This window comes from Budorcas taxicolor, chromosome 18, assembly GCF_023091745.1.
Source record: "Budorcas taxicolor isolate Tak-1 chromosome 18, Takin1.1, whole genome shotgun sequence".
NCBI lineage: Eukaryota > Metazoa > Chordata > Mammalia > Artiodactyla > Bovidae > Budorcas > Budorcas taxicolor.
In genome coordinates this window covers 37700602-37715887 of record NC_068927.1, presented here as the reverse complement: position 1 = coordinate 37715887, position 15286 = coordinate 37700602, and the positions used below count along the sequence as shown (strand labels likewise).

Here is a 15286-nt window from a genome sequence, read left to right as displayed (position 1 = left end):
TTTTGGCACCCCACTCCAGTACTCTTGCCTGGAAAATCCCATGGATGGAGGAGCCTGGTAGGCAGCAGTCCATGGGGTCGCTAAGAGTCAGACACGACTGAGCGACTTCACTTTCACTTTTCACTTTCACGCACTGGAGAAGGAAATGGCAATCCACTCCAGTGTTCTTGCCTGGAGAATCCCAGGGACAGGGAAGCCTGGTGGGCTGCCGTCTATGGGGTCGCACAGTCGGACACGACTGAAGCGACTTAGCAGCAGCAGCAGGAAAGGTGCATGGGCAGTCAGTGAAGAAAAATCAGTGGTGATCCTTTTCTGTCTGAAAATACTGGAAAAACTGTCATATGAAGCTTCATGAAGCCCTGATCATTTGAAAACCTTACATATCTTAAATCCTCTTTAGAACAAGGCGGAGTATTTATTACTCACTCATTCATGCACTTCATTATCCAACCAACCAATCAATTAATCAACTGTTTTTCACAGGACCTACATAATATTCTCCTATTACACTTCAGCTTCATAGAATTGTTATCGTTCATTTTCTCTACCACTTTCCTCCCAAGTAAATGAAAACTTGAGATACATGTCAGGTTTGTACCTGGAATTTCACAATAAAAATATATATCACCTAAGAAAAAGGTCCATTTTATCAAAAATCTGTGGTACTGAAAAAGATATTTTAGGATAACTGTGCTAGCGTTATCACCATGCTGGACTTCATTCAGTGCCTCTGTAGTATCATGTGTCTTTGTTTTTTCTTCAAGTATCTGAAATGAGACTATCTACTTATACCTATAGTGTATGGCTTCTTTTTCATTTCTCGTATACATAACAATTTCTTCTTAAAAAAAAAAGTAAGACAAATAAACCAATGGAACAGAATAGAGAGACCAGAGATAGACCCACATAAATACAGTCAACTGATCTTTGACAAAGACGCAAAGGCACTACAATGGAGAAAAGATCAACTTTTTAACAAATGGTGCTAGAACAACTGGACATCCATAGGCAAAGAAATGAATCTAGACATAGACCTTACACTGTCACAAAAATCAACTAAAAATGGATCATGGACCTAAATGTAAAATGGCAAAATTATAAAACTCCTATAAAATAACATAAGAGATATCTAGCTGACGTCAGGAATGGTGATGGCCTTCTTAGGTGAAATACCAAAGAAATTCATGAAAGAAATAACTGATAAGTTGGGCTACATTAAAATTTAAAACTTCTGCTCTGCAAAAGGCAATGTCAAGAGAAAAGATAAGACAAACCACAAACTAGAAGACGGTATCTGCAAAAGATACATTTGAGAATGGACAGTAACGTAAAATACACAAAGAATCCTTAAAACTCAACAATAAGAAAACAAACAACTCAATTAAAAAATGGGTGAAAGACCTGAACAGATGCCTCACCAAAGAAAATAGCAATTGAAGATATGCTCAACATCATACGTCATCAAGGAACTGAAAATTAAAACAACAATGTGACAACATGACACAACCATTAAAATAACTAGAATCTAACACTAACACCACCAAACACTGATGAGGATGAAGAACAAAAGAAATTCTCATTCAGTGCTGGTAGAACAAAATGGTATAGCCACTTTTGCAACACAGTCTGGTAGCTTCTTACAAAACTGAACATATTCCTACTATACACTTGAACAACTGAACTCCTTGGTATTTACCCAAATGAGCTGAAAACTTATGTCTACACAAAAACCTACACACGGATGCTTATAGCAGCTTTACACATAACTTCTAAAACCTGGCAGCAACCGGATGTCCTTCAGTAGGTGAATGGATAAACAGATTGTGATATATCCAGACAATGGAGTATTATTCAGAACTAAAAAGAAATGAGCTATCAAACCACAAAGACACTGAGGAACCTTAAATGTGTATTTCTAAGTGAAGGAAGTCAATCTTGGAAGGCTACAGAGTATACGATTTCAACTACATAATGTTCTGGAAAACGCAAAACTAGGGAGACAGTAAAAGATGAGGAGTTAGGGGGAGGAAGGGATGAATAAGCAGAGGATTTGGGGGTTAGACCAGCTATTAGGTACAACACTATAATGGTGGATATTATACATTTGTCAAAACCCATAGTATACAACACTAAAAGGGAACCCTAATGGAAACCACAGACTGCAGGTGATAATGATGTGTCAATATGTGTTCATGGATTGTACCAAGGTACCATTCGGGAGACAGATGTTGATACAGCAGGAGAGGCTTTGCCTATGTCGGGGCAGGGGATGTACAAGAAATCTCTGTACCTCCTGCTCAATTTTGCTCCGCACCTAAAACTGCTCTAAAATATAATATCTATTTTTAAAAAATAACCGAGTTTTCTCCCTATTTTCAAACTTGGTCACTGTGCAATTCATCTTATTCCACTCTAATCACCATGGGCAGCTACGTGGATTCTGAACCAAATAGTTTCTAAGGAAATGAAAGTTATGTATTTGTTCAGCTTCACAAGGCTACAGATTTCTCACTATGAGAATAACCAGGGAAATGTAAGACTACAAGTGCCAACTATTTGTTTATAAATGTTCAAAAACGTTTTTGAGGTATAAAGTAATATTTACTTAACTGATAAATGAGAAAACTGAAGCATTAATTATCAATTATTTTTCAAGGGTCACCAAGGACCACTACCAAAATTGAGAAGTGACTGTAGTCCTCATTTTTCCTCCTGCCATTGCTTCTCGGCACAGATCTCACATCTAGATCTCAGAACTCTGTGTAAAAGCCCCGAGGCTGGAAAGAGCATCCCACAAGTGAGTGACAGACTCCTTCATCTGACTGCCTCTTTCCAGTTTCTGGAATGTTTCAGGAACAGAATGAGCAGTGCTATGTCAGCCCACTTCTACAATCTCCTCTAGGAATGGAAGTTAGGTAATGACTTGGAGTAGAAGTTAGATTAATGACTTGTTCTAAATTTCTGCAAATTCTCAAATTTAGAAACTGGTGGTTAGATCAGTAGGGGAGAGATTAAGGGTGGTGGGTGGTCAGAGAGGGCATGTCCTCTAAGACCATGGTCCCCAACATTTTTGGCATCAGGGACTGGTTTTCCTGGAAGGCAATTTTTCCATGGAAGGGAGGGATGGTTTTGGGATGACCCAAGTGCGTTACATTTATTGTGCACTTTATTTCTAATCTAATGCCACTGATGATCTGACAGAAGATACTGGTCTTTGGCCTGGAGGTTGGGGACCCCTGCAACAGAGGAGAACTTGGGTGGTCAGCCAGAGGAGGGCATATGTACCTGAAAACCCCCCACAGGAGACTTTACAAAGCTCCCCTGGGGGATAAATACACTCTCACTCTGCCTTACCTGCTGCAGTGAGAATTATTATTTTGGAAGAATCCAAAAGTCTCTTCCAGCAATAAAATGCTGACCGAAAAATTCCTAATTCTGAAAAATATTTACATTTACCTGTGTTCTCATTTTTGTATATCACCTATGTTTCTTCAGATATTTAGCTAAGCAGTTTATATGTCTAGGTCCTTATTCATAATGTTACTGAATTTACTTACAAGTGGAACTTGAAGGTAAACTCCATGAGGGAACAGACACTTGATAAACATTTCCTAAATGAGTTCATCCTATGATACTCTTGGAAAAGTATTAACTGCATGAAATCTCAAGGTTTGGGTTCAAGTTCCAGCCCTCCAAGACCACGTCTGCTCCACGAGGCAGGGCTGCAGAGGACTCTGTGGGCCCTGGAACATCATGCATAAACTGCTTCCTGAGGGCACAGGGAAGTCATCAACACCATACTTTTACTGATGATCAGCCTTGACATTTAGAAAATATGTTTGGAATCACAGCTGTCTAGCTAGCAGCCTTAAACCTATACTTTCTCCAAATCAACTCCTCTTAGACACTATGTTCTAATAGTCATCTTATTTACATAAATTAGAAAGGAAAGAAAGGTTCAAAAGCTGTTAGATTCTGTTTCATTAGCTAAAACAATGAATAATGATCAGGGATAGGTACAATGAAACCTTCTAGACTTTGAAGCAAAAATCTAGTCTAGCCTGACAATGAACATCTGAAAACATAATTCAGGATCATGACTGTTTTCTCTAATACAAAGACAGAAAACCTAGCATTACTATAGAAGCCACTTATAAATCCTTCAATCAAAGACAAAAAAAAGTAATAGATCTAGGGCAAAGGTATAGGGGTGATGTGTTATGTTCACTTGAACTGCAAAGTCAGAGGAATTCAGGATATAGTCGGTGAGTCAGGATGGCTCATGGAAGGGCAGGGTCACGGTAAAGGCTATACTACATCTGCATCAATCAGGTGAATATCTGTTAGAACAGGACTAATCTGCAAAGCCAGCCCCACAATGACAGACTTCAAAAAGGGACTGGAGATTTCTGTGTTCTGTTTTATGACATGGTTTGAAATTCTACGTGTTAAGTAAGCAAAAAAACATACTCTCAACTATGGAAATAAAGACTATTCAAATCAATACTCAACCAGAAAAACACACATCAACCAGGTCAACTAAATCCATTAACAGTACAACTTAAGAAAAATTCTTCCAGGGACTTCCCTCGTGGTCCAATGATAAAGACTTAACATTCCAAAGGCAGGGGGTGCCGAGTTCGATCCCTGGTCAGGGAAACTAAGATTCCCACATGCTGCTTAGTGCAGCCAAAGAGAAAAACAATTTCATTGGTGAACTCCTCCTTGACAGTTCTAACAGGAGGAATATAATACAGCAACTGAACCAAAAGTGTTTTCCAAAAAAATAAAAAATTAGGAGTGCTAAGTAAATCTACCAAAAATGGGTTTCACATTAACAACAGGCCCAAATAAAATTTCTTTTCTCCCTGGAGAAGGAAATGGCAACCCACTCCAGTACTCTTGCTTGGAGAATCCCATGAATAGAGGAACCTGGCAGACTACAGTCTATGGGGTCGCAAGAGTCGGACACGACTTAGTGACTAAATTAATCCTAAAGGACAAGCTGCTGCTGCTGTTAAGTCACTTCAGTCATGTCCGACTCTGTGCGACCCCATAGACGGCAGCCCACCAGGCTCCCCCATTCCTGGAGAAGAATCAGTATCAGAATTTAATCCTTAAACTCAAAAATCCATTCCCAGAGGAGTTCCCCACTCATTGCTAAGAGTTCTGTCCAGTTTGATTTCAGGGAAGATTTCATAATACTTGCACTAATCCTATTTCACTTTCTCGCAGTCTTCTAACCTAATGTGGTATGTCAGACACACAGATGCTTACCTTTCCACCTTGTTCTGACTCCTGTCTCTACAGTTCAGCCACACAGCCTTCTATCAGTGTCTTAAGTGTACAGAGCTCCTTCCTGCTTCCAGTCCTCATACATGATGCTCTGTCATTGAAAGAGCCCCATCCATCTGCCCTACACACACTCCCAAACTCCTATGCATCACGTCTTACCTTAAACTTATAGACACTCCTTATGGAAATCTCCCCAGCCTAGGTTAGATGTTATGTTCTCTTGGTATCCTCTACTTCTTGTTTGAGGTACTTCACTCAATTCTATTTTTTGACACAATCATTTAATGCCTGACTCCCTCATGGGTTCTAAGCTTCATGGCAGGAGGGACCATGTCTGCTTCATCCACTGCCCCATTTCCAGCACCTTGGCTCAGCATTTGGCACATAACAAGGAGGCAATACATATTTTTTGAGTGAATAAAGTTAAAAAATTATAAATTAAGTATGTAAAAGATATATGCACTGGAAACAAAACTTTTAACATGCCACATGATATGAGTTGAACAATGGATCCTGTGCCAAAATGGAACTATTGAAAACATGGAATCCTATGTAGCCAGTAGGTTACAAAGATTCTTCCCTGACAACAGCAGCAGCGACAAGGGCTGAGCTTCAGAGAACCAGTACAGTGAAGGCCAGAGAATCTAGTATTCACCACAGATGCAAAACAGGTATTTCCAAATCCAGCTTATGCCTGGTCAGAAAGGGCCCTGCCCTTTTATGGGGAAGCCTACCCAGGTAACAAAGAGGAGGTGGCACCGTTTTCTTGTCTTCTACTTGGAGAGAATTCTTATCAACAACCTGACTTGTTTGTCCCAGTTCTCCTGTGTGCAGTAGCCATTCTGACTTCTCACAAGGGTATGGATGGGAAGCAACACGTTTTCCTCTCCTCCCTCCTTTCAAGTTTGGCTCACTTCTCCAACTCACCTGAACGGCTCCTCCCAGCATGACGGCCACCAGCCCCATGGACATGCTCAGTGTCTGTGACTCCACAGTGCTCTCTGCCTGGTGGGCCAAGCTTGCACATGCTCGCTGCAGGGTTGCTGCTACAAAGTCCACAACCTACCACAGAAATGAAATTTAGAATCAGCAAGAAGAAAGAAAAAAAAAAACCTCAAAATTCTCTTTACATCTGATGTCTACATCTTCATTTTCTCCTTCATCAACGTCATAATAGCAAGAAGCTTCAAGAACAACTGCTACTGAGCAGCAGGCACGGTGCTCAGTGCTCTACATGCACCAGCTCAGCCAGGTGTCATATCAACTCGAGGATGTACTCTAGTCCCCATTTTCAGATGAAGAATCTCAGATTTGAGAGGTGATTTGGAGGACTTCCCTGATAGTTCAACAGTTGAGAATCCACCTGGCAATGCAGGGGACATGGGTTCAAATCCTGGTCTGGGAAGATTCTACATGCCGCAGGGCATAAGCCCTAGACCACAATTACTAAGCCTGGGCTCTAGAGCCCAAGCTCTGAAACAAGAGAATCCACCACAGTAAGAAGCCCGTGTACCGCAACTAGACAGTAGCCCAGGCTTGCCAGCACTACAGAAAGCCCCTGAGCAGCAACGAAGACCCAGCACAGCCAAAAATAAGTAAATACATACATTTTTTAAAAAGAGGTGATCTGCTCAAAGCCATACAGTCAATAAATGAGAAAATCCATTTACACTTTCTCAAATCTTTAATACACCATCTCACCTTCCTTTACTTTTCGTGAATTTTTGCTGGGAAATTTAAATGAAAGATAATTTGTTAAATTTCTGACCATCTCCGAGTGTCTTAGATCTGCTTCTCCTAATGAGGATTCCTCCTCAAAAATTCCTTACTCCCATTTTGACAGTCTAGTTCTAGTAGGCAAAGAATATACAAAAAGGCATTCATTTTATTTAGAATTCAATGTCCCCAAATGATCTGCACGACCAATCCAGAGTCATTTTTCAAAATACTGAATGATTTTAAAGGATTAAGATTATTCATATATAAGAGTTTACACAGCATCTGGATAACAACTAAGCCTTAAATGAAATTAATTTGGTCAGTATTATTTTAACTGTGCTTTGATTAATCATCTTAAGTAGAAACACATTTGAATAAAAGACGCCTACACATACCCATATATGTGCACACACACACATACATGTGCACACACTCACACTTACATTTAGGATTAATGGCTCAAAAGGGGAAAATCAACTTGAAAATGGGATGGCTGAGATAGGTCATAATAAGCCTCTAAATAACATGCAAGCTTGTGTGTTCAACTCTCTAGGCAAATCACATGCTATGCTAGAATCTTTATTGCAGACTTAAAGTCAGGAGAATGGCTTGTTAACACTTGTCTTTTGGAGCTCAGGCAGGAAACTAGAAAGGCTATTAAAAGTTCCACTTACTGGAATAAACAACACGGGTTATGGCAATTTTCACCACCCTCTCAAGCCTGAGAATTTATTGATTACTAGAAGTTAAGAACACTGGCTTTTCCCAGAGAAACTGGTACATCTACTATCTTGGGTTCCACCTATTTTGCCTTCAAAGAGTCTTCTAAAGCACTCCTTGATTATAGGAAGCTTCTATTTCAGCACAAATACACTGGTAAAATGCTGGAACAGAATTATCTAGCCTTCCAACTTTTTCTCAGTTCCTCTCCTCTATCTCTCTGCCTAACTACCTACTGATCTATCTACTGTGCTTAATATTGCTAAACAAGTAGCATGATCCTAATTTTGTTAAGAAAGAAACTTTCAGTTTGTATGTGTATTAAAGGAAAAAAAAACCTGGGCGCTGTTAACTGGTATGACAGCCAGCTGCTATTGTTATTTATGATGTACCTTTGCCCCTAAACTTTCCTGTAACAACAAAACCTCTATACCCATTTTGACAACACCTCCTCCCCCACTAATCATTTCCTGTAATTTTATGAACTGTCAGCCAAGAGAATAGATAGGTATGTGACTGCTGTTGGTTCTAGGATTTATGTATATTGAGCAGACAATGGAAGACATCTTTATTTTTTACTTAAACATTTTTGTAAAGCTATGTAATTCTAAAAGCCAAATACTCGTGAAAGTTTATAATGAAAAAATGGCAGTTGCCTACCCTATTTCTCCCCATCTGATTCTACAGAGGCAACTAGTTTTACTTAGCTATTTTAGTGACAATAGTAAACATTTACAATTTACCAGGTACTGTTCTGAATGTATTATAGGTATTTACTCACTTAAATCGTCACAATGATCCTTTGGGGATATGTAAACCTGTTGCCAACATTGCCCTTACAGATGACTGTAAGGCAGCTGAGGCTTCACTGTTAAGTCTGCACACTTCGACTTAATCCTCCCATTCTGCAGCGTATTGCATCAGCCAAGTTCAAAGTCTTTGGGTTCAACCTCTCTCAACAATAAACCTCTAGTCTTTTGCTGGGGAGGGGAGGTGATTATACAAAGTTAAAGAAGGAATCAAATAGTCTTCTGACTCTTGTGGAGCTTGTCAACATGGTTCAAATTCAGCTCCATCTTTAGGGCTCATGTGGTGCCCCTAGTCCTTCCAGGCTTCTGCAGGGAAAAGTGGTTTGCTTTTTTTCCCCTTTTTTTCAAAAAACTTTTAACAGCTCTTTAGAGGCACATGGCTTTGCTTCCTGACTTCTCTCATGCAAGCACTTAGCTTTCCATTTTCTGAAGTTGCTACCATCTTCAAGTTTCCAAATATTGTTACTCTCTTTGACCCACTGTATCTCCTTTCCTGCTCTGCTGGTCACTGTGGTTTCCAGAGGGAACAGATAAACACCATCTTTTGTTCAATACAGCATCTTTAATCAGAAGTCTCCACTTTTTAAAAAATTTGTACTTCGATGTGGCTTAAATATTTTTACAGTGAGCAGGTGCAGGTGTTACTTATATTAAAAAATGTAATATATGAAAGTAGAACCCCTTTTACTCTGCCAATTACAGTGATCTAGTTACAGAATGGTGCAGACGGTGGCAGTTTCCTGGAAGGGCAGGAAAAAGGGAATCTGGTTCATTCCACTCCATATACACTGGCCCCCTTGCTGGTCCTGCCACACTCTGGGCATACTCCCTCTCATCTGAAACACTCTTCCCTTAGGTGTATCAATGGCTCCCTCCTTCCCTGCTTCAGATCTTTGCTCAAAAGTTACTTTTCTCAGTGAGATTCTCCACGACCACCTTATTTACCTTACCACACTCCCTTCACCATCCCTTTCCTTGTTAGATTTTTTTCTCTCTAGTGCTTATCACCGTCTAACATGCTGTGTATTTCGGCTTGTTTACTGTCTCTCTCTATATATATATGAATGTAAGCTCCATGAGAGCACATATATGTCTGTTTTGTTCACTGCTATGTCTCTGATACCCAGAAGAGTAGGTGGCACATAGTAGGCCCTCAATACATATTTATGGAATAAAAGAACTTGGGAGTTGAAACAGGGCTCTGAATCAGTAAAGATCATTCCATGCCTCATTCTTCTCTGCGTTATCTCATATACTAATATGCCATTTGCCAACACAGTTTTTAAATTTTTTCATCTTTCATCCAGGAATCCTTCAATATGCATTTGTAACAAATAGAGAGATGTGTCTTTTTACATAACTGTGCTGTGTTTAGATGCTCAGTCATGTCCAACTCTTTGTGACCCCATGGACTGTAGCTTGCCAGGCTCCTCTGTCCATGGGGATTCCCCAGGCAAGAATACTGGAGTGGGTTGCCATGCCCTCCTCCAGGGGATCTTCCCAACTCAGGGATCAAATCCAGGTCTCCTGCATTGCAGGCAGATTCTTCTTTACTGTCTGAGTCACCAGGGAAGCCCAAGAATACTGGAGTGGGTAGCTTATCCCTTCTCCAGGGGATCTTCCTGACCCAGGAATCTTCCTGACTCAGGAATCAAACTGGGGTCTCCTGCATTGCAGGCGAATTCTTTACCAACTGGGCTACCCGGTAAGCCCCTTTTACATAACTACCATACTACAAATACACAAAATACAAATTCCTTTTATCTTCTAACACTGGGTCCATGACTTTTACAAAAATGTCTTGATACAATTGGTTTGTTTGAATAAAGAACCACTCATTACACTTCCCTGAGAGGACTCAAGTCCCTTTTAAGCTGCAACAGCCCTGTCCCTCCTTAATGCCATTTATCTGATGGAGAAACTGGGTCATTTGTACTATGGAATTTCCTGCATCATGGATTTGGCTAATTGTTTCTTCATTGCACTTAATTTGCTCCTTTATCCTGTGGGGTGGGGGTTGTTTTATATTGTTTGGGGGTTTGGAGAGGAACACTTCCTGGTGGTATGGCATACGTCGTACTGCATTACATGAGAGGCACATAATAGCGTCTGCTTCTCTTCTTATAGTGATGCTAAGATTACTCAGCCCAGTGAATTCCCTGGCAGTCCAGTGAGTGGGACTACTTGCTTTCACTGCTGAGGGTGCAGGTTCAATCCCTGGTTGGGGAACTAAGATTCCACAAGCCGCACAATGCAACCAAAAAAAAAAAAGATTAATCAGAATAAGCTGAAATATATAGGGAAACATATACTAACACTCTTTCTTTGACTCTCTGAAATGAGTCGAAGAGTCGGACATGACTGGACAACTGAACAACAACATACTGATATTAGCATTAACCCTGAAATCCACCAAAAATAAAATGGACAAGCAGCTGGAGATAGACAAATATGTGATAAAGCAAATACAGTAAAAGACTAATGACAGAACTAGGTGGTGGATATCCAGATAATCACTACAAAATTCTTTGAAATTTGAAAGTTTTTATAATTAAATGCTGGGAGAAGAAAGGATCAGACGGTTTGGGTATATTTGGCCTAATATATTCATTATAAAGTATCCCTAATGGTTTTTGTAGACATTGATGATTGCTACCTCAATCGATTATTTCATTAGGGAATTGCAAAATATTGATATAATTTTCTAGTTCTCATTTTGAATTTTCCAGCTGTGGCTCTTACACAAAGAAAAAAATTTCTTCATTGACTAATTACATGGAAACATAGTTCCCACAGGAAAGATAAATGTCTTATTCTTTCCGGGCATTTATCGATTTACAAAGTAGTGAACTGATCACCTAGGAACCTCCAAAGATGTCCTACGAGATACCTTTTGGGGGGAAACTTGATGCATTTCAATCCACTGCAGGCATTATTCTTTTTCATGCTCAAATTGTCCTACCTGTGGTCAGTGGGAGCCCCTCCAAGTTAACTTCTGAACGCTACTGACACGGGCCTGTTAATCTCAGATTGCTTCCTGGTTTTCAGGCACAACAAGATGCCCTGAGGCTTACACTGTACAATTTCTGCCCTGGACCTGAATGAACCTTTAATCCAATGAGCTTTGTGTTCTTCTGGTAGGAAGTGGTGATTAGAAACTATAATCTGGTACTAGAGAGGGCGATGGCACCTCACTCCAGTACTCTTGCCTGGAAAATCCCACAGACGGAGGAGCCTGGTGGGCTGCAGTCCACGGGGTCGCTAAGAGTCAGACACGACTGAGTGACTTCACTTTCACTTTTCACTTTCATGCACTGGAGAAGGAAATGGCAACCCACTCCAGTGTTCTTGCCTGGAGAATCCCAGGGATGGCGGAGCCTGGTGGGCTGCCGTCTATGGGGTCACACAGAGTCGGACACGACTGATGCGACTTAGCAGCAGCAGCAGCAGTGATGCTTAGGGCTACTGGACTGTCATTACTTCTTGGCACTGACAATAGACTGAGCTAGGAAATATCTTTTTAAAAATGAGAAAAATAAACTGAGTTCATACAAACACTTCCAGTAAAAATTTAATATGACAGGGGTTCTACTTAACTTAAATTCATTAAACTCTTTTATTTCTTATACTGAAAGTCTTCATTCCTAATGATATTAACAAAATTACTTACAATTTATTTATTACATATAATTTATCCATATGCATGCATGTATTTCAAAATAATATACCGAATTACCACCATCAGTAAGTCTGCAAAATGCAGTTCAGTGGGGTTTTGTGTGCTCCTTTTTGTCGTGATACAGTTCAACCTCAGATGAAGGAAAATTTAATGGGACAAACCACTCTTGTATCAGCCTAATGCCATTGTTCCTTAATTAGGAGTAAAGGGAGATAAGTGGGAAAGTTTAAGTCATATCAGTTTTTAAGCCATTTCCCTTTCCAACGGGCATTCTGAGACAAAAACAAGGTCTGGGTGAAAAATTCTTTAGCGAATTGATATAAACACAGGAGAAACAAATCACCCTACTGAGTAATACAGGGTCAATGAACTGAAGGAGTAAGAAGCCAGAAAAGAAATCATGAAAATAAATCTCATTAAACAGGCACGATACGTCAGAGCTGACAGGCAGCTGCAAATTTTCTCAGCAGGAGCTGTAGTGAAATGCTGCTTAGCAACACCCGAAGGCAGAGGACAATGACGATGATACAAAGAGCTGGAGTGTCAGATTTAAGTGTGACAATCAGACCATCTTACAGCTGATTATTCACCAACCAAGCCACAGCCAACTGTGGTAAAAGGGTAAAATATGACTACACTGACTATGCTTTAGTACTTTTAATTCCTACTTTTAAAAAATGCTGGCAAAGGGTTTCCCTAGTGGCTCAGAGGTAAAGAATCTGCTTGGCAATGCAGGAGACACATTCATTCCCTGGTCCAGGAAGATCCCTCATGCTGTGGAGCAGCTAAGCCCATGCACCACAACTATTAAGCCATGCTCTAGAGCCCCTGAGCTCAACCACTGAGTCCATGTGCCGCAGCTATTGAAGCCTGCAGGCCCCAGAAACCATGCTCCATAACAAGAGAAGCCACTGCAATGAGAAGCCCGTGCACTGCAATGAAGAGTAGCCCTTGCTCGCTGCAACTAGAGGAAAGCCCTTACAGTAGTAAAAATCCAGCACAGCCAAAAATAAATAAATAAATATATATATATTAAAAAAAAAAAAAAAACGCTGGCTAAAAAAAAAGGCTGAGCCATTAAATTCAAGCACTGATCTGATCCACAGTTAACTGATCCTGAAAGCACTACACAAAATCTGTAAACTTCATTGGCAAAATAAAAAGGCAACAAAAACACTTCACAGGTTGTGATAAGCTATGAGTTAGAGTTATGTGTCTCCTGCATTGCCAAGCAGATTCTTTACCTCTGAGCCATAAAATTCAATGTGATCTTATCATTAGTGATTTTTTTTTCAAATTTGAGTTTTAATCATTCTCAACATTTTTTTTTTTTTCTGCCATGACATACAGCTTACAGGATCTTAGTTCCCAGACCAGGGGTTGAACCCGTGCACTCTGCATTGAAAGGCCAGAGTCCTAACAACTGGACTGCCAGAGAAGTCCCTCCTTCTCAACTTTTAGTGTACATTAAAATCATCTATGGAGCTTAAAATAAAAAATACATATGCCCAGACTCTAATGTAGACATGCTGAATCAGAATCTCTAAAATGGGGCTGGGCATCAATATTAGGAAAAAGATCCCAGGCAATCTATTTGCACCAAAAGTTGAAAACCACTGAGATATATAAATATTTAAAACAGTTCTGTTTTATGTGCACGAGAACCACTTCAGGAGCTTGTTAGACATGCCGATACCCAGGACCTATGAAAGTACTGACGCTCTTAGTCTGGTGTGGGCTCAGTAATTTACTTTTAACCAGAATTCCAGGTAGCACTGATACAAGTGTCATCAAAACACACTCTGAGTGACGTTTTTAAAAATATCTTTGGGAAAGAATGAAAGAAACCAAAACAGACAAATACCACGAGGCTGGGATCCCTTATGTGGCAGCCACTGACCTGAGTGATGTTGGTGAATATCTGCTCAGACATTCTCTCACACAGAAGAGCCACCAGTTGGAGAACCAGCAGCTTCCGCTCCTGACCTTCCACCAGAAGAGTCTGGTGCTGCTCTAATTCCAAAAGGCTTTTGTTGGAGAAAGACTTCATTTTAAACTCTGTTTCATTTTCCACAGCCATGTGAGTTAACTCCTATAGGTGTGGGAGAAAAAAAAAGTAAAGAAAAATCCCACAGAACTAAGGACTTTAAAAACAGAAACCTCATTTGAAATGTATATATGGAGAACCAGTCTCTGTTCATTACAGCATTAGTTATAATAGCCAAAAACTGGAAACAAATGTCCTTCAATAAGAGAATGAATAAGCTGTGATGTATTTACTATATTGCAGCAGTTGAAATAAATAAACTAGATCTACACAGATATCAATATGATCTTAAAAACAGAACTGAATGGAAGAGGTAAGTTGCAGAATAATACATATATCATGATGCCAAGTTATGAAAATGATAAACTTTACAATAAAAATCATAAACACACACAAAGAACTAGCCTGACAAACTACTTCCTTTATCACTATTTTTATGATCTCTACCACTAGCCTCCCTTGAACTGAGGTCATATAACATTTCCAAAGCCTTTTTAGTGACTATTAGATGCTTTCACCATCAGAATTCTTTTTCTCTAGGATATTCAGAACTGAACTTCTACTAACAGGTAATTCATTACTGTGGGTTTTATAAGATTTTCCCTAGCTTTCATCTGTAAATTTCGTTGGGAATGGAAAACCTTAAGTTCCATAACAATGAATACTTTAACCACAGCATTAATAACTGACAATTTAGACGAGTGGTACTCAACTGTTTCTGGGCAATTTTGCTCTCCAGTGGGTACTTAGCAATGTTGAAAGACATTTTTGGTTGTCATAACTGGGAGATGACACAGACTTCTATGGGTAGAGGTCAGGGATGCTGCTAAACGTCCTACAATGGACAGGAAGCCCCCACTCAAAGAAACAAATACCTAGCCCAACATGTCAATACCACCAAGGTAGAAGAACTTTGGTTTAGAGCAAAGCCCTTTGACTTTTTGAAAAAAATTTTAAAGAAATCATCCAATTAGGAGAGTATTTTCTTGGGATGTTATTTACAGTGAGTGGCTGCAC

At 39.9% G+C, this 15286-nt stretch overlaps 1 protein-coding gene across 1 annotated transcript in view; it reads right to left on the bottom strand.

Annotated features, from left to right (window-relative positions):
- Window positions 1-15286, bottom strand: part of TANGO6 (transport and golgi organization 6 homolog) — a 179988-nt gene that overhangs the window by 119150 nt on the left and 45552 nt on the right. Inside the window, exons 11-12 of the mRNA XM_052656048.1 lie at window positions 14123-14314; window positions 6223-6357 (exon numbers count right to left, since the gene is read on the bottom strand). Of these exons, the coding sequence (XP_052512008.1) occupies window positions 6223-6357; window positions 14123-14314 (327 nt within the window). The remainder of the gene's footprint in view (window positions 1-6222; window positions 6358-14122; window positions 14315-15286) is intronic.